The sequence below is a fragment of the Ranitomeya imitator genome, chromosome 7 (assembly GCF_032444005.1).
Source record: "Ranitomeya imitator isolate aRanImi1 chromosome 7, aRanImi1.pri, whole genome shotgun sequence".
Classification (NCBI taxonomy): domain Eukaryota; kingdom Metazoa; phylum Chordata; class Amphibia; order Anura; family Dendrobatidae; genus Ranitomeya; species Ranitomeya imitator.
In genome coordinates, this window is record NC_091288.1 from 36,461,287 (window position 1) to 36,481,474 (window position 20,188).

The 20,188-nt window shown below is 45.3% G+C and overlaps 1 protein-coding gene across 4 annotated transcripts in view; it reads right to left on the bottom strand.

The window, feature by feature from the left end:
• Window positions 1-346: 346 nt before the first annotated feature.
• The window catches only part of COBLL1 (cordon-bleu WH2 repeat protein like 1), a 145,259-nt gene continuing 125,417 nt past the window's right edge, over window positions 347-20,188 (bottom strand). For all 4 annotated transcript variants that reach the window (XM_069733059.1, XM_069733063.1, XM_069733061.1 and 1 more), the window contains one exon: window positions 347-2,101. In XM_069733059.1, coding sequence (XP_069589160.1) covers window positions 2,015-2,101 — 87 coding nt within the window. In that variant the 3' untranslated portion in view covers window positions 347-2,014. The remainder of the gene's footprint in view (window positions 2,102-20,188) is intronic.

A 20,188-nucleotide genomic window follows, 5' to 3' on the forward strand; every position in this document is an offset into this window, starting at 1 on the left:
CTAGAAAATAGAATCCAAAGCACTATTAACTTGCGTATTCTTTGCAATTCAATTAACATACAGCCAGAAAAGGACTTGGTTACAATAAGGATTTTTTATTCTGTAGCTTTTTTAAGTCGACACAGAAATATGAATTTCCTCCAAACAAAAAGAAAAAAAAAAAAAAAAAAAGGGAGAAGGAAAAGGTAAATTTAGTGAAACAAAAAAAAAAAAAAAAACTTAGTTTAGACAAACAAAAAAAAAACAATTGTGAAACTACAAAATAAAAACTTAACATATACCATAAATGAATATAATACTACATATTTATGTGGCATATTAAGAGCAAGAAATAACATCTAACACAAACAGCTAAAACCCTTTATTCGGCAGTGGAAGACAGTGTGAACTTATGTACGTTGACAGTAATGCAAAAGTAGTGAACATTTTGTAAAACTCACGCTTTCTTTATGTAGGTTCTCCGCTCATGTTTATTTGTGGAAAATTTTGATTAATAATCCAAATCTTGATCAATTCTGCCTAGGTGCTTCTCTATTCTCAGGTGGCTAGGGCTGGTGCAGATTTCGAAATCAAGGCTGTTTTTGTCCCCAGATATAGTACCACATCTGTCCACTGACTATGTTGTACTGTAGGTTTGTTTTTGCCTCACCTTCATTGGGAGCCGATTTAGCAAGATCAGTCAAAGCATGGAAAGGATTGGTACTGTATCTAGAACACAGCAACCGTGTTTTTTTTTCTTTCCCTGTATGACCAATTAAAGGGAATCTGTCAGTATATTTTTGTTATGCAATCTGAGAGTAGCATGAAGTAAGGGCTGAGACCCCGATTCTAGCGATGTGTCACTTGCTTGGATGTGTGTTGTGGTTTCAATAAAATCAGTGTTTAGATTATCACTCCAGGACTAGGTGTCTTGTGCTATATAGTCCTCCTGCTCTGTGTAACTCCGCCCTCAACCCTGCAAATACCAATCAGTGGTGTGGGCGTGGTTATACATAACTGCTAAATCTGAAGCAGAGAAAACAGTAATTTCATCACTACTGCTCCACCCAGTAAACTAAGTGATACATTTCCGGAATCAGGGTATCGGCCCCTACATCATGCCCAGATAGGTGGCAAAAACATGGTGACAGATTCTCTTTAAAACAGGCCATACATATAAAATAGCAGTCAGTCCAACACATTTCTGCCAACGCCACCATATACTTGTACACTCGGCCCAGACAGGTGCCCAGGTTTTAATGGTAAAAGAGTAGAGAACCACTGCCAGACATCTCCAAGTGTAACTCCCTGGGAAACAAAGCATCAGCCAGGTTGTATTACGATATACCAATTCTTCTACTCCCGAATAATCAGCTTTGAAAATAATTTAAATGGCTTTTTAATTCTTTACTGCCAAATTTATCCAAATTTTTTCCAATAATAAATTTAGGTGAAGAACCATTATAACATTTGCCAAACAGTGATACAGATATATAAAAAAGAAAAAAGAAAAAAAAAAAAAAAGCAGTAGATTTATGGTCAAGGTAACAGGTACAGTAACTTATAAATCAGAATTGTAGTCAGCGCTGCTCGTCGCAGATTTATTTAAATTATATCTAGAACAATGAGGCAATATTGGCAGTTCTATACAGTAAATTTCGCTTAAGATTCATTACATCGTAGTCAGAAAACAAAATAAAGGTTGCAACATAGAGTATAAATTTACAAAATAAAACAGAAAATAAAGATTTTTTTTTTCCTATAAATCTCTAAGTTTTGGGTTACATTTTAATTAGAACTTAAATGTCTACAATTATAGAAAATGGCAGGCCACAAACTTAAATTACAAAATTCCCCCAAAAATATATTTTCTTTTTTAAACTTTCCTATGAAAGTTACAACAATGATATTGCATATTATTTTAATATATTAATATATACTTTTAATTTAACTCAACACTTTTACACATAAAACTATTAACCAGGTACATGGTAGATGATGTAGACAGAACCATTTTTGATCTTTGGCACCAGAGTTAGTCTTCGGATAGTGTTTCTGAGAAAACCGGATGACCGATTCGGGATTTTCCATTAAAAGAAATAGTATTTGAACGGACTGTTATCTGGAACAAAAAAAGAGAAAAGATAAGTTTACGAAACTGAATCTTGGACCTGAAGACAAGACATTTTTTAGAATTGGTCAAAAAAATGCAGTTGGATCTCTAGAGTCACACCAATTTGTCCTTTACATTTTGATGATTGAGAATTTAGCAAAATATAAAGAGACAATACAAATAGTGAGGAAAAAAAATATATTACATAGTTCAAGTCTTTGCTTTAACAATTCTGGAATAAAAAAAAACTAAGTTTTATGCCCCATCTTTAGCAGAGAACATTGGTTTCCATAGCAGACCAAATGATAAAACAGCCAAGTCTTTTTTTCAATACCATAAAAAAAAATTGATGATAGTTGGGTAGGTCCGTTAATCATTTAAATGCTATTGTCACCTTTAAAATAAAAATAAAATTATTAGTGGTTACCTTGAGTTCAAAAATAAGTTGCATGAAAGGGGTCGTTCAGGCATGAGATTCACTATGTGACTGCAGACTTGTGAATCTTCACAGTGCACACTGTCAGGATTCTCCACTGTCGATTTGCATATATGCAGTCACATTGAACGAGGCTGAGTGCATCTAATCGCAATGCAAGTGAATTGAGCGAGGCCAAACCCATCTAGTTGGAATTTAGCCGGATGTATGCAAATCACATACTTGCAGTAACGCAGCGGCCCGGCTCGCTCCAGCCGCCGTCACTGTAGAAACCTACATGGTTAACATGGTGGAAAAACAGAAGTGACCATCAAGGTCAACCGAAGCATGGGAAAGGATAAAATGGAGGTGTACCTGTACAACCACAATGCATTCTCTAGTCAGCCCCAAAATAGCTAATCTTTCCCACCTAATGCCAGATGTTGATCCATTAGATCATTTTTTTTTTTTAAGATAAAAATGGACTGTCAGTACAGGATGACTGTTCAAACTAACTCCCGCCACTCAGTGCTTCTCTGCAGGGCCAATTAAATACACCTTCCCACCTGTTTGTTTTCCCTCAGTATCCACTCCACTCTTCTTTGATTGACAGCTCTTGCTTCATAGGGCCAGACAAGGGTGGAGATATATGGAAATCAAGCAAGTGAGGTGGTGTATTGATTAAATGATTGGCCATGTCATGAAGCATCGAGCGCCTGTACTTCATTTCAACTGTCATTCTGTGTTGACAGAGTCGTTTTAAACCTTTCTTGAAATCATCAACGGTTCCCGCTATGAGCAGTTCCTGAGGTAGACTACTCCATAGAATAACAATTCTTATCGTAAAGAAGGCTGATCTCCTCTAGACATTCAATCTTTCTTTCTGCAGGAGGCAAAAGAAAATAAAGTTGATATTCTACTCTTTAATCCATTAAGTATTAAAGTGGTATTCTCAAATTTGAAAGTTACAGGATAGGGGATAACTTGCCAGTCGATCTAATCAAAGGGGCCCCCACCGACATCGAGAACCGGGGCTCTTAAGTGCTCCGGCTGAATGAAGCGGAGTTGATCATGCATCCTGCCACTGTATTTATTTTATTGACAGTACCAAAGATCATCCAAGTGCAAATCTCAGCAATTTCCGGTGGTACAATTAAAAATGAATCGAGCAGCAGTGCACATGATCGACCTCTTGAATTCAGCTGGGACTTTTCAGAGTTCTGGTTCCCAGGATCGATGGGGAGACTACCCCATTAATGCTGATGAGTGTATAATTTCCTATTCCTTCCCTTTAGAGCAGAGGTGTCAAACTGCAATCCTCAAGGGCTGCATACAGGTCATGTTTTCAGGATTTCCTTGTACTGCACAGGTGATAATTTAATCACCTACACACAATGATTACAGCACCTTGTGCAAAGCTAAGGAAATCTTGAAAACAGGCATGGTTTGCGGCCCTCGAGGAATGCAGTTTGACACCCCTGCTTTAGAGTGTGCCATCGGTTCTCTCCTTTTTACTACATTCCTACAACTAATACATTCATTCTTCTCTTAGAACTGCACACTACAGTGTATGCTTTCCTACCAACCTATACTTTGGTTCGAAACAGTCTGCATGATCTGCCCTTCCTGAAAACTTGGATGCTTTCCTACTTTGTCACACTCTTCATCTGTTACAGCTCAGATAGAAAATGTAAAAACATAGAAGATTCAGTGCAAAGGTGTCAAAGCCCTTTAAAGAGTACTAGCTAAACCATATAATTATTTTCTCAACTACAAGCAGAATGTTGGCGTTCTGGATCCTGAGATCCCCGCCAAGTGTGCAGTTTAGGAGACAAGAGCGAACATCTACCTGAGCATGCAAACAGGGCAGAATATGGATGTAAAAGAAAGCATGTAATATCTACTGAATCTGTTACATGCTCTGGGTGCTCAGGCAGTAGCCATGCAAGGGGTGTTTTTAAGCAATTAGTGCGGATCCCCAATGATATGCTTGCAATTAACCCCTTCATGACCCAGCCTATTTTGACCTTAAAGACCTTGCCGTTTTTTGCAATTCTGACCAGTGTCCCTTTATGAGGTAATAACTCAGGAACGCTTCAACGGATCATAGCGGTTCTGAGATTGTTTTTTCGTGACATATTGGGCTTCATGTTAGTAGTAAATTTAGGTCAATAAATTATGCGTTTATTTGTGATAAAAACGGAAATTTGGCGAAAATTTCGCAATTTTCACATTTTGAATTTTTATTCTGTTAAACCAGAGAGTTATGTGACACAAAATAGTTAATAAATAACATTTCCCACATGTCTACTTTACATCAGCACAATTTTGGAAACAAAATTTTTTTTTGCTAGGAAGTTATAAGGGTTAAAATTTGACCAGCCATTTCTTATTTTTACAACGAAATTTACAAAACCATTTTTTTAGGGACCACCTCACATTTGAAGTCAGTTTGAGGGGTCTATATGGCTGAAAATTCTAAAAACTGCACCCCTCAAGGTACTCAAAACCACATTCAAGAAGTTTATTAACCCTTCAGGTGCTTCACAGCAGCAGAAGCAACATGGAAGGAAAAAATGAACATTTAACTTTTTAGTCACAAAAATTATCTTTTAGCAACAATTTTTTTATTTTCCCAATGGTAAAAGGAGAAACTGAACCACGAAAGTTGTTGTCCAATTTGCCCTGAGTACGCTGATACCTCATATGTGGGGGTAAACCACTGTTTGGGCGCACGGCAGGGCTTGGAAGGGAAGGAGCGCCATTTGACTTTTTGAATGAAAAATTGGCTCCACTCTTTAGCGGACACCATGTCACGTTTGGAGAGCCCCCGTGTGCCTAAAAATTGGAGCTCCCCCACAAGTGACCCCATTTTGGAAACTAGACGCCCCAAGGAACTTATCTAGATGCATAGTGAGCACTTTAAACCCCCAGGTGATTCACAAATTGATCCGTAAAAATGAAAAAGTACTTTTTTTTCACAAAAAAATTCTTTTAGCCTCAATTTTTTCATTTTCACATGGGCAATAGGATAAAATGGATCCTAAAATTTGTTGGGCAATTTCTCCTGAGTACACCAATACCTCACATGTGGGGGTAAACCACTGTTTGGGCAAATGGTAAGGCTCGGAAGGGAAGGAGCGCCATTTGACTTTTTGAATGAAAAATTATCTCCATCGTTAGCGGACACCATGTCGCGTTTGGAGAGACCCTGTGTGCCTAAACATTGGCGCTCCCCCACAAGTGACCCCATTTTGGAAACTAGACCCCCCAAGGAACTTATCTAGATGCATATTGAGCACTTTAAACCCCCAGGTGATTCACAGAAGTTTATAACGCAGAGCCATGAAAATAAAAAATAATTTTTCTTTCCTCAAAAATGATTTTTTAGCCTGGAATTTCCTATTTTGCCAAGGGTAATAGGAGAAATTGGACCCCAAATGTTGTTGTCCAGTTTGTCCTGAGTACGCTGATACCCCATATGTGGGGTGTAAGACTCATGCTGGTGTGGTAGTTGGAGGCAGGTATATCTCGCCCAGGTGTTTGTCCTATGTGAATTAGGCCACTCAGTATCTTCAGGGTGCTAATGGGTTAATGATTGCAGGAATAAAAGATAACCAGCTGGGAGTTTCCAGTGTCTGCCTGGGGCACACAGATTGCCTGCCTGTGTGAGACAAACGTGAGTGAAGAGCTGTGCTCAAGATCTGTGTGATGTTAGCTGGGTGGGAGAAGCCCCCCCAGTTGTTGAGATAGCAACGTATTTGTTTAGTTAGTGACGGACAGGCTAGGATTTATTTTTATGTTTTGTTTTGTTCATGTTGCTTTCACGTTAAGAAATCTGACCTGAGGTCAGCCTGCTCAGAAACCTGCTGTACGCCTCAGATTCAATGCACAAACCACGTGACCTTTGACCCCAGCAAAGGCGATCCCAGAGTGTTTTGTCACAGGGGGTAAACCACTGTTTGGGCGCACGGCAGGGCTCGGAAGGGAAGGCACGCCATTTGGCTTTTTAAATGGAAAATTAGCTCCAATCATTAGCGGACACCATGTCACGTTTGGAGAGCCCCTGTGTGCCTAAACATTGGAGATCCCCCAGAAATGACCCCATTTTGGAAACTAGACCCCCAAAGGAACTAATATAGATGTGTGGTGAGGACTTTGAACCCCCAAGTGCTTCACAGAAGTTTATAACGCAGAGCCATGAAAATAAAAAAAAAAAAATATTTTCTCAAAAATGATCTTTTAGCCTGCAATTTTTTATTTTCCCAAGGGTAACAGGAGAAATTGGACCCCAAAAGTTGTTGTCCCGTTTCTCCTGAGTACGCTGATACCCCATGTGTGGAGGTAAACCACTGTTTGGGCACACGTCGGGGCTCAGAAGGGAAGTAGTGACTTTTGAAATGCAGACTTTGATGAAATGGTCTGCGGGCGTCACGTTGCGTTTGCAGAGCCCCTGGTGTGCCTAAACAGTAGAAACCCCCCACAAGTGACCCCATTTTAGAAACTGGCCCCCCCAAGGAACTTATCTAGATATGTGGTGAGCACTTTGAACCCCCAAGTGCTTCACAGACGTTTACAACGCAGAGCCGTGAAAATAAAAAATCATTTTTCTTTCCTCAAAAATGATGTTTTAGCAAGCATTTTTTTATTTTCACAAGGGTAACAGGAGAAATTGGACCCCAATAATTGTTGCGCAGTTTATCCTGAGTATGCTGGTACCCCATATGTGGGGGTAAACCACTGTTTGGGCACACGTCGGGGCTCGGAATTGAGGGAGCACCATTTGACTTTTTGAATACGAGATTGGCTGGAATCAATGGTGGCGCCATGTTGCATTTGGAGACCCCTGATGTGCCTAAACAGTGGTAACCCCTCAATTCTACCTCCAACACTAACCCCAACACACCCCTAACCCTAATCCCAACTGTAGCCATAACCCTAATCACAACCCTAATTCCAACCCTAACCCTAAGGCTATGTGCCCACGTTGCGGATTCGTGTGAGATTTTTCAGCATCATTTTTGAAAAATCCGCGGGTAAAAGGCGCTGCGTTTTACCTGCGGATTTACCGCGGATTTCCAGTGTTTTTTGTGCGGATTTCACCTGCGGATTCCTATTGAGGAACAGGTGTAAAACGCTACGGAATCCGCACAAAGAATTGACATGCTGCGGAAAATACAACGCAGCGTTTCCGCGCGGTATTTTCCGCACCATGGGCACAGCGGATTTGGTTTTCCATGGTACTGTAAACCTGATGGAACACTGCTGCGAATCCGCAGCCAAATCCGCACCGTGTGCACATAGCCTAATTCTAAAGGTATGTGCACACGCTGCGGAAAACGGGTCGGATTCGCAGCAGTTTCCCATGAGTTTACAGTTCAATGTAAACCTATGGGAAACAAAAATCGCTGTACACATGCTGCGGAAAAACTGCACGGAAACGCAGCGGTTTACATTCCGCAGCATGTCACTTCTTTGTGCGGATTCCGCAGCGGTTTTACAACTGCTCAAATAGAAAATCGCAGTTGTAAAACCGCAGTGAAATGCGCAGAAAAAACGCGGTAAATCCGCGATAAATCCACAGCGGTTTAGCACTGCGGATTTATCAAATCCACAGCGGAAAAATCCGCAGAGGACCAGAATACATGTGCACATACCGAAACCCTAACCCTAGCCCTAACCCTAACCCTAGCCCTAACCCTAACCCTATTCTAACATTAGTGGAAAAAAAAAAAAGTCTTTATTTTTTTTATTGTCCCTACCCATGGGGGTGACAAAGGGGGGGGTTCATTTATTATTTTTTTTATTTTGATCACTGAGATATAATCTATCTCAGTGATCAAAATGTACTTTGGAACGAATCTGCCGGCCGGCAGATTCTGCGGGCGCACTGCGCATGCGCCCGCCATTTTGGAAGATGGCGGCGCCCAGGGAGAAGACGGACGGACCCCGGCAGGATCGGTAAGTATGATGGGGTGGGGGGGAGCACGGAGATCGGAGCATGGGGGTGGGTGGATCGGAGCGCGGGAGGGGTGGAACGGAGCACGGGAGGGGGGGTGCATTGGAGCATCGGGGGGTGGATCGGACTGCAGGGGGGTGGATCGGAGTGCAGGGGGGGTGATTGGAGCACGGGGGGAGCGGACAAGAGCACGGGGGGAGCGGAGCACAGGACGGAGGGGAGCCGGAACAGTGTACCGGACAGATCGGAGGGCTGGGGGGCGATCGGTGGGGTGGGGGCACATTAGTGTTTCCAGCCATGGCCGATGATATTGCAGCATCGGCCATGGCTGGATTGTAATATTTCACCCGTTATAATAGGTGAAATATTACAAATCGCTCTGATTGGCTGTTGAAAGTGAAACTGCCAATCAGAGCGATCGTAGCCACGGGGGGGTGAAGCCACCCCCTACCTGGGCTAAACTACCACTCCCCCTGTCCCTGCAGATCGGGTGAAATGGGAGTTAACCCTTTCACCCGATCTGCAGGGACGCGATCTTTCCATGATGCCACATAGGCGTCATGGGTCGGATTGGCACCGACTTTCATGACGCCTACGTGGCGTCATGGGTCGGGAAGGGGTTAAAGAGGACCTGTAACTTGCTCAAAAATGTTGAGGTAAATTACTTGTCAAAATCCATGATCTCCCCTGAATCTGCCATTCTTTTCCATTTTGCACTGCATCACTCCATTGCAGAGATATCCACATTTGATAAGCATTTGATAAAGTATCTCATACGATCCTTATTGAAAAAAATGACCAAGTATGGGATTGACAAGGCTACAGTTAGGTGGAATCATAACTGGCTCAGTAATTGTACTCAAAGAATGGTGATAAATGGTTGCTCATCTAATTGGAAGAGTTTTTCAAGTGGGGTGCCACAAGGCTCTGTCCTGACCCCAGTGTTGTTCAACATTTGTACAATTGATCTACAGGTCCTTCTCAAAAAATTAGCATATAGTGTTAAATTTCATTATTTACCATAATGTAATGATTACAATTAAACTTTCATATATTATAGATTCATTATCCACCAACTGAAATTTGTCAGATCTTTTATTGTTTTAATACTGATGATTTTGGCATACAACTCCTGATAACCCAAAAAACCTGTCTCAATAAATTAGCATATCAAGAAAAGGTTCTCTAAACGACCTATTACCCTAATCTTCTGAATCAACTAATTAACTCTAAACACATGCAAAAGATACCTGAGGCTTTTATAAACTCCCTGCCTGGTTCATTACTCAAAACCCCCATCATGGGTAAGACTAGCGACCTGACAGATGTCAAGAAGGCCATCATTGACACCCTCAAGCAAGAGGGTAAGACCCAGAAAGAAATTTCTCAACAAATAGGCTGTTCCCAGAGTGCTGTATCAAGGCACCTCAATGGTAAGTCTGTTGGAAGGAAACAATGTGGCAGAAAACGCTGTACAACAAGAGGAGACCGGACCCTGAGGAAGATTGTGGAGAAGGACCGATTCCAGACATTGGGGAACCTGAGGAAGCAGTGGACTGAGTCTGGTGTGGAAACATCCAGAGCCACCGTGCACAGGCGTGTGCAGGAAATGGGCTACAGGTGCCGCATTCCCCAGGTAAAGCCACTTTTGAGCTACAGAGAAGCAGCACTGGACTGTTGCTAAGTGGTCCCAAGTACTTTTTTCTGATGAAAGCAAATTTTGCATGTCATTCGGAAATCAAGGTGCCAGAGTCTGGAGGAAGACTGGGGAGAAGGAAATGCCAAAATGCCTGAAGTCCAGTGTCAAGTACCCACAGTCAGTGATGGTGTGGGGTGCCATGTCAGCTGCTGGTGTTGGTCCACTGTGTTTCATCAAAGGCAGGGTCAATGCAGCTAGCTATCAGGAGATTTTGGAGCACTTCATGCTTCCATCGGCTGAAATGCTTTATGGAGATGAAGATTTCATTTTTCAGCACGACCTGGCACCTGCTCACAGTGCCAAAACCACTGGTAAATGGTTTACTGACCATGGTATTACTGTGGTCAATTGGCCTGCCAACTCTCCTGACCTGAACCCCATAGAGAATCTGTGGGATATTGTGAAGAGAAAGTTGAGAGATGCAAGACCCAACACTCTGGATGAGCTTAAGGCCGCTATTGAAGCATCCTGGGCCTCCATAACATCTCAGCAGTGTCACAGGCTGATTGCCTCCATGCCACGCCGCATTGAAGCAGTCATTTCTGCCAAAGGATTCCCGACCAAGTATTGAGTGCATAACTGAACATTATTATTTGTTGGTTTTTTTGTTTGTTATTAAAAAACACTTTTATTTGATTGGATGGGTGAAATATGCTAATTTATTGAGACAGGTTTTTTGGGTTATCAGGAGTTGTATGCCAAAATCATCAGTATTAAAACAATAAAAGATCTGACAAATTTCAGTTGGTGGATAATGAATCTATAATATATGAAAGTTTAATTGTAATCATTACATTATGGTAAATAATGAAATTTAACACTGTATGCTAATTTTTTTTAGAAGGACCTGTATATAAGGGAACTGAAGTTAAACTGATCACATTTTCAGATGATGCAAAGTTAGGCGGGATCGCTAACACTAGAGAAGACAGACAGGATTCAGAAGGATCCAGATAAGCTTGAATCATTGGCAGGGACTAGTGTTGAGCATTCCGATACCGCAAGTATCGGGTATCGGCCGATATTTGCGGTATCGGAATTCCGATACCGAATTCCTATATTTCCCGCGTATCGGATACCGGAATCGGAAGTTCCCAGAATTCAAAACTGCACGCAGCAGCGAATGAGGAATGAATGGAAGTGTGGGCACATCCTGCTTAGCATGGTGGGCATGTAACTACTGGCAATGCTGTGATTGGCTGCTGAAATGATGTCACGATGCACTATAAGAAACGCTGCCACCATTTTGCGCTCACTCTGCTGTGATTTCAGTTAGGGACAAGACGCTGTGTTCTAACTGAGGGCCAGTTGAGATAGCGAATTGCTTCATTGCGCTTTTCCCAGGCTAATTTAGCAAACGCTGTGTGTTCAACTTGCTCTTGCCTTGCAGCGCTGTTTTAACAGCGTTCTGCAAGGTCTCTGTGTGTGTGTGTGTGTGTGTGTGCAGCTCACTCTGTAGTCTGTGTGCAGCCATATACCCGGTTGTATTCAGCTCAGGGGGGGTTCACACTGCCTCATACTGTTCTATCCATTGTCCTTTTTTGCTCATAGTGCAGCCTTCTGCACATTTTTCTAAAATTTCCTATTCGTGTTTTTCCACCCATCTCTAGCTAAATTGTGGAAAAACACTACATAGGATAACCTATAGGAGGGTTTTTAGGCCTTGCAGCGCCGTTTACGGCTGTCTGCACGGTCTCCATGTGAGCGCAGCTCACCCTGTAGTCTGTGTGCAGCCACAGCCGGTTGTATTCAGCTCAGGGTGCGTCACTGCCTCATACCGTTAAATAACTTTTCCTTTTTTGCAAATAGTGCAGCCTGCTGCAAATTTTTTCTAAAATTTCCTGTTAGTGTCTTTCCACCCATCTCCAGCTAAATTGTGGAAAAACACTACATAGGATAACCTAGAGGAGAGTTTTTGGGCATTGTAGCGCCGTTTACGGCTGTCTGCACGGTCCCCGTGTGAGTTAAACTCGCTCTGTAGCCTGATCTGCAGAAGAAAAAAAAAAGTAAAGTTCACCAAACACCACTTAACACTTGTGTAGGCCACATTTTATCAATAATAAAGTCTAATCCACACTTTACAAAATTAGTGTTTCTTACACCTGTTAGGAGCATTTCAGGAATAAGCACACTAAGGCCTTAGTACTTTTCTGCTTATCTTTATCTGTCAACCAAGATGAAGAGGGCAGGGAGTAAGGCACGTGGGCGTGGAGCAGGGAGAGGACGTGGTGATTCTCTGCCTGCTGCGGGCACCGGTGACTCATCATCACTCAGTTTCAGCAGGGAACAGTCCTTCATGCGCAGCTTTGTCGGAGAGCGCCGTGCATCGCTGCTGCGTGAAGATCAAATTGAAGCCGTTGTCGGATGGATGGCAGCTAACGCATCGGCATCGACTTCAATTAGTGCCACATCCTCTCAGGCACAGACCACTGGAGAGCAGCCATTTGTCTCTTCACCACCTGCCAAATTGGCCAGGCAGTCAGAGAGCCCAGGACAGGAGCCGTCTCTACTTCTGTTCTCTGAATCTCTTGGCTTGGAAAGAGGGGGCCAGCCAAGCAGCATTGGAGAAATGGAAGAAGAGGCAGTGTGCAGTGATGCCCAACAGCTTTGTCTCTCTGACTCTGAAGAGGCGGGTGGGCCAGTGCCTCCGGTGACCACAGCACAGTACGCATCTGATGATGAAACTCAGGTGCCACTTTCTGGTGCGTACTGTGCTGCCGAGACTACCCAGGAGGAGCAATTGGTGGCAGAGGGTAGTGGAGATGATGAGGTCCTTGACCCATCGTGGCGTGGAGGAACAGGATGGTGGTGGGAGCAGCTCTGAGGAAGAGATTCCCCTAACGGGCCAAAGAGGGAGAGGGAGGGGGAAGACTGCGGAGCCTGTAGCCTCCACTTTGGCACCCGTTAGGAGCCTGCCTCTTCCAAAAGCCAAAAAGGGCGCTCCCAAGACTTGCAGTGCCTGGTCCTTTTTTGACACAGTTGCAGATTACATTTGTTTTGTCAAATGCAAGCTGTGTCATCAGAAAGTCAAAAGAGGTAAAAGTGTCAGCAACCTCAATACCACAAATATGTGGAAACATGTGCGGAACAGGCACACGGTGGAGTTACAAAAACACACTGAAGACCTAGGCCAACCAACAGCGGCAGCTACCACCTCTTCAGCTCGTGTTACCTCTTCCTCCAGCTCTCACACAGCTGGTTCGGCTTCCTCCCAGGATCGCCATGGAAGAACCTCTGGCACTGTTGTTCAGAGACCTAGTGTAATTGCACCCACAGCACCACGTTCCCAGTCATCCTCACACTCCCAGCCTAGTCTACAGCCATCGGTAGTACAGGCATGGGAGAAAAGGCGAGCATTCTCGGCCAACCACCCCCGAGCACAGGCTCTGAATGCAGGCATTGCCAAACTTCTGTCACTGGAAATGCTCTCATTCAGGCTGGTGGAGACTGACAGCTTCCGAGACTTGATGGCATTGGCAGTCCCACAGTACAAGGTGCCCAGCCGCTTTTACTTCAGCAGGCAAGCTGTCCCTGCCCTGCACAAGCATGTGGAGGGACACATAAAACACGCGCTACTGAACGCCGTCAGTAGCAAGGTCCACCTCACCACCGATGCGTGGACCAGTCAACATGGACAGGGGTGATACGTTTCCCTCACTGCCCATTGGGTTAATGTTGTTGAGCCAGGTACAGATCGTGCGAGTGGCGCAGGACATGTCCTGCCCACTCCAAGGATTGCAGGAATCCAGTCTGTACGCATTGACTCCTCCTCATACACAAGTTCCTCAGAATCATCGCTGCAGGAGCCGTCACAGTCCACCTCCACATGGACCCGTGAACGTTTACCTGTTACGACCGACATGAGCACAGCCGTGGCCAAACGTCAACAGGCCGTCTTGAAACTAGTTTCTTTGGGGAATCGAAGCCACACAGCGCAGGAGCTCTGGAATGCCATCAAGCAGAAGAGCGATGTGTGGTTTGTGCCAGCGAATCTCCAGCCAGGCATGGTAGTGTGTGACAATGGCCGAAATCTGGTGGCAGCTTTGGCCATTGGCAACCTCACTCACATCCCATGTCTGGCACACGTGCTCAATTTGGTTGTGCAGAGTTTTCTGAGGGACTATCCAGATCTTGATGCACTGCTGCACAAGGTCCGCCTAGAGTGTGCTCACTTGCGGCGTTCCAGCTTGGCAAGATCCCGCATTGCTGCTCTGCAGCGCCGATTCCGCCTTCCGGAACACCGCATCATATGTGACCTACCTACCAGGTGGAATTCCACGTTACATATGTTGGAGCGGTTGTGTGAGCAGCAGCAAGCAGTAATTGAGTACCAGCTGCATCAGGCGCAAAGAAGTCGCAGTCAGCGCCGATCAGACTTCACAACCACAGAGTGGGCCACTATGAAGGACGTCTGCCAGGTTTTGCGTCCTTTCGATTATTCCACGCGGATGGCAAGTGCAGATGATGCACTAGTCAGCATGACTGTCCCCCTTATCTGCCTGCTTCAACAAACACTGCAAGCGTTAAGGGATGATGTTGTGGAAGAGGTGGAGGATGAGGAGTCACCTTTTCCATCAGCTTCTGGAGAGTCAGCGCCACGTGGTTCCTCACAAAGGGGTAGGCAGGGGCCACTTTGTGAGGAGGATGAGGAGGAGTCAATGGAGGAGGAAGAGCTCCGTCCAGAGGAGGGAGTTACACAATTGTCCAGTGGTCAGTGTGTACAGCGAGGGTGGGGTGATGACGAGCGGGCAGAGATCATGTCTCAAGCAGGGGACAGCGTTTCTGGGGGCCAGTTGGCAGTCTGCAGCACATGGTTGATTTCATGCTGCAGTGGCTGAGAAACGACCGCCGCATCGACCACATTCTCAACATGCCTGATTATTGGGTGTTCACCCTCCTCGATCCTCGCTACCGGGACAACGTCCAAAACCTCATCCCAGTGTTGATCCGGGAGCGTAAAATGCGGGAGTACCACGACACACTGGTGAATTCCATCATCTTCTCCAGTCCAACTGAGAGGAGTGCTGCTAGTGCTTTACAAAGCAGCTCAATGCGTCGAGGCAGTGGAGGAGGCTCTGCACAAAGAGGGAGCAGAAGCAGTGCCTCTGCCCAAGGCAAGACCTGTATGGCACAACTGTGGCAAACTTTTGTGTGCCCGCCCCAAATGTCTACACCATCACCGGCGGCTCCAGTCAGCAGGAGGCAACGGTTCCGTCAGATGGTGACAGACTACATGTCTTGCCCTCTTACTGTACTCCCAGATGGCTCTTCCCCTTTCAAGTTTTGGGTCTCTAAGCTGGAAACATGGCCAGAGCTAAGCCAGTATGCATTGGAGGTGCTGGCTTGCCCTGCGGCTAGTGTCTTATCGGAACGTGTCTTTAGTGCCGCAGGTGGTGTACTAACAGACCGTCGCATGCGACTATCCTCCGATAACGTTGACCGGCTTACTTTTCTGAAAATGAACTAGGCCTGGATCTCACAGGAATTTGCCACTCCTCTGCCTGATTAAGTAATTGGGTGTCATCCAGGTCTCCTGATGTGTTCATCTTTCTACCACCTGAACTGCTATTCCTGGGCTCCAACACCGCCAGTTGCGGCTCAGAAGTGCAGGCTGCACAGTCAAAACATACGACCCAGTGTTATTGGGTTTCAGTAACGTCAGCTGATCCCCAGCTGTGTAGCCGGCAATGTGTCCTGCGACCGCCACGCTGGCACAACAACCTAAATGTAAAGGAACCTGTCCCCCCCCCCCCCGGCGTTTGTTACTGAAAGAGTGTTACTGAAAGAGCCACCTTGTGCAGCAGTAATGCTGCACAAGGAAAAGGTAGCTCTTTTAGTTTAGCTCCTTGCACACGCAGAACTTAACACTTATAAAATGTGTTCACTGATACCGTTATACCGTCCCGGAGCTGGGACTTTCCTTCGTAATGTGACGCAGCACAGCCGTCATTCCTACCCCCTTGGTGCCGTGAGCTGCCTCCTCAGCGTTGTTTTAAGCTGTCACGGACCCTGCGCTGTTCTGTTATCCCTTGGCCATGCCCAATTTGCGCTGCCTGTCTTCTGACATAATTTGGTGTCAGGCTGGCTGCGCCTGTGCGGCCGCGCTGCCCGAGATCCCGCCTCACAGTGTCTTCTGATTGAATCACACTGCGGGCCTGGGATCCATGGGCATGCACAGTGCATATCTTCCCCTCAGGCTCTCGCTCATCTCCCTCCGCCTTCTTCAGACTGTGCGCCGTCAGCTGATCCCTAATAGCATGCCACGGCCGTGACACCGCACAGTCTGAAGAAGAGGGAAGGAGGGGAGTGTTATGTTTGCTAATGACAGGTGTTATGAAGGCAATCCAGAAACACAGTGTGCTTAGCGATCAGAGCGCACACAGTGATCTGACAAATACCCAAAAATACAAGAACGAGCTCTGAGACGTGGAAACTCTGTAGACTGCACACCTGATCCTATCCTAAACACAACTAAAAGCGGCTGTGGATTGCGCCTAACAACACGGAAGATGTCATGCATAAAAGACAAACACAGATGGAGCATTGGCAAGTCCGAACGGCATCACTAGATACTCAAAATGACCCTCGGGCGTATTGAATGCAGTTTTCCATTCATCTCCTTGCCTGATTCTCACCAGATTATACGCACCACGAAGATCTATCTTAGTGAACCAACTAGCCCCCTTAATCCGAGCAAACAAGTCAGATAACAATGGCAAGGGATACTGAAATTTAACAGTGATCTTATTAAGAAGGCGGTAATCAATACACGGTCTCAGCGAACCATCCTTCTTGGCTACAAAGAAGAACCCTGCTCCCAGTGGTGATGACGATGGGCGTATATGTCCCTTCTCCAGGGATTCCTTCACATAACTGCGCATAGCGGCGTGTTCGGGCACGGATAAATTAAATAATCGACCTTTAGGGAATTTACTACCAGGAATCAAATTGATAGCACAATCACAATCCCTATGCGGAGGTAGAGCATCGGACTTGGGCTCTTCAAATACATCCTGATAATCAGACAAGAACTCTGGGACCTCAGAAGGGGTGGATGACGAAATCGACAAAAATGGAACATCACCATGTACCCCCTGACAACCCCAGCTGGATACCGACATGGAATTCCAATCCAATACTGGATTATGGGTTTGTAGCCATGGCAACCCCAACACGACCACATCATGCAGATTATGCAACACCAGAAAGCGAATAACTTCCTGATGTGCAGGAGCCATGCACATGGTCAGCTGGGCCCAGTATTGAGGTTTATTCTTGGCCAAAGGTGTAGCATCAATTCCTCTCAATGGAATAGGACACCGCAAAGGCTCCAAGAAAAACCCGCAACGTTTAGCATAATCCAAATCCATCAGATTCAGGGCAGCGCCCGAATCCACAAACGCCATGACAGAAAACGACGACAAAGAGCATATCAAGGTAATGGACAGAAGGAATTTGGACTGTACAGTACCAATGACGGCAGACCTAGCGGACCGCTTAGTGCGCTTAGGACAATCAGAAATAGCATGAGTGGAATCACCACAGTAGAAACACAGACCATTCAGACGTCTGTATTCCTGCCGTTCAACTCTAGTCATAGTCCTATCGCACTGCATAGGCTCAGGTTTAACCTCAGGCAGTACCGCCAAATGGTGCACAGATTTACGCTCGCGCAAGCGTCGACCGATCTGAATGGCCAAAGACAAAGACTCATTCAAACCAGCAGGCATAGGAAATCCCACCATGACATCCTTAAGAGCCTCAGAGAGACCCTTTCTGAACAAAGCTGCCAGCGCAGATTCATTCCACTGAGTGAGTACTGACCATTTCCTAAATTTCTGACAATATACTTCTATATCATCCTGACCCTGGCACAAAGCCAGCAAATTTTTCTCAGCCTGATCCACTGAATTAGGCTCATCGTACAGCAATCCGAGCGCCAGGAAAAACGCATCGACACTACTCAATGCAGGGTCTCCTGGCGCAAGAGAAAATGCCCAGTCTTGAGGGTCGCCGCGCAAAAAAGAAATAATAATCAAAACCTGTTGAATAGGATTACCAGAAAAATGAGGTTTCAAGGCCAGAAATAGCTTACAATTATTTTTGAAACTTAGAAACTTAGTTCTATCTCCAAAAAACAAATCAGGAATAGGAATTCTTGGTTCTAACATAGATTTCTGATCAATAGTATCTTGAATTTTTTGTACATTTATAACGAGATTATCCATTGAAGAGCACAGACCCTGAATATCCATGTCCACACCTGTGTCCAGAATCACCCAAATGTCTAGGGGAAAAAAAAAAAGTGAACACAGAGCAGGAAAAAAAAAAATTATGTCAGAACTTTTTCTTTCTCTCTATTGAGAATCATTAGTTTGGCTCCTTGTACTGTTATGTTTGCTAATGACAGGTGTTATGAAGGCAATCCAGAAACACAGTGTGCTTAGCGATCAGAGCGCACACAGTGATCTGACAAATACCCAAAAATACAAGAACGAGCTCTGAGACGTGGAAACTCTGTAGACTGCACACCTGATCCTATCCTAAACACAACTAAAAGCGGCTGTGGATTGCGCCTAACAACTACCTAGGCAACTCGGCACAGCCTAAGAAACTAGCTAGCCTGAAGATAGAAAACTAGGCCTGACTTGCCCCAGAGAAATTCCCCAAAGGAAAAGGCAGCCCCCCACATATAATGACTGTGAGTAAGATGAAAAGACAAAACGTAGGGATGAAATAGATTCAGCAAAGTGGGGCCCGATATTCTAGGACAGAGCGAGGACAGTAAAGCGAACTTTGCAGTCTACAAAAAACCCTAAAGCAAAACCACGCAAAGGGGGCAAAAAAAACCCCACCGTGCCGAACTAACGGCACGGCGGTACACCCTTTGCGTCTCAGAGCTTCCAGCAAAACAAAAGACAAGCTGGACAGAAAAAAAGCAACAAAAAAGCAAAAAGCACTTAGCTATACAGAGCAGCAGGTAACAGGAACAATCAGGAGAAGCTCAGATCCAACACTGAAACATTGACAAGGAGCAAGGATAGCAGCATCAGGCGGAGTTAAGTAATGAAGCAGTTAACGAGCTCACCAGAACACCTGAGGGAGGAAGCTCAGAAGCTGCAGTACCACTTGTGACCACAGGAGTGAATTCAGCCACAGAATTCACAACAGGGGAGTGAGAGTCGAGGATATGCACTGTGCATGCCCATGGATCCAAGGCCCGCAGTGGGATTACATTAGACGACACTGCGAGGTGGGATCTCGGGCAGCGTGGATGCACAGGCACTGACAGCCTGACACCTAAATGATGTCAGAAGACAGGCACCGCTAAGTGTGTATGGCCAAGGGATAACATAACAGCGCAGGCTCCGTGACAGCTTAAAACAACGCTGATGAGGCAGCGCACGGCACCAAGTGGATAGGAATGACAGCTGTGCTGCGTCCCATTACGAAGGAAATTCCCACCTCTAGGACGGTTTTACGGTATCGGGGGCCACATTTTATGTGTTTACTTCTGTGTTTGCAAGGAGCATAATTAAAAGAGCAACCTTTTCCTTTTGCATCCTTAGTGCTGCACAAGATGGCTCATTCAGCTACAAACGTCTTGGGAAGGGGGGGTTAAAGATTCCCTTTCAACTTGCTCCAATCAGGCTTTGGCCTACACTCTGTTCCTCTGCTCCTCCTGCTGTCCCTGGGCTCTAACACCGCCAGTTGGTGCCTGGAAGTGCTGTCTGCACAGTCAACAGTCGCTCCTCTGTTATTGGGGTTCAGTAACGTCAGCTGATCCCCAGCTGTGTGTGCGGCAATACCTCCAATCTGCTCCTCCTGCTGTCCCTGGGTTCTAACACCGCCAGTTGGTGCCTGGAAGTGCTGTCTTCACAGTCAACAGTCGCTCCTCTGTTATTGGGGTTCAGTAACGTCAGCTGATCCCCAGCTGTGTATCCGGCAACGTGTCATGCGACCGCCACGCTGGCACAACTAAAATGTAAGGGAACCTGTCATCCCCCCTAGGCGTTTGTTACT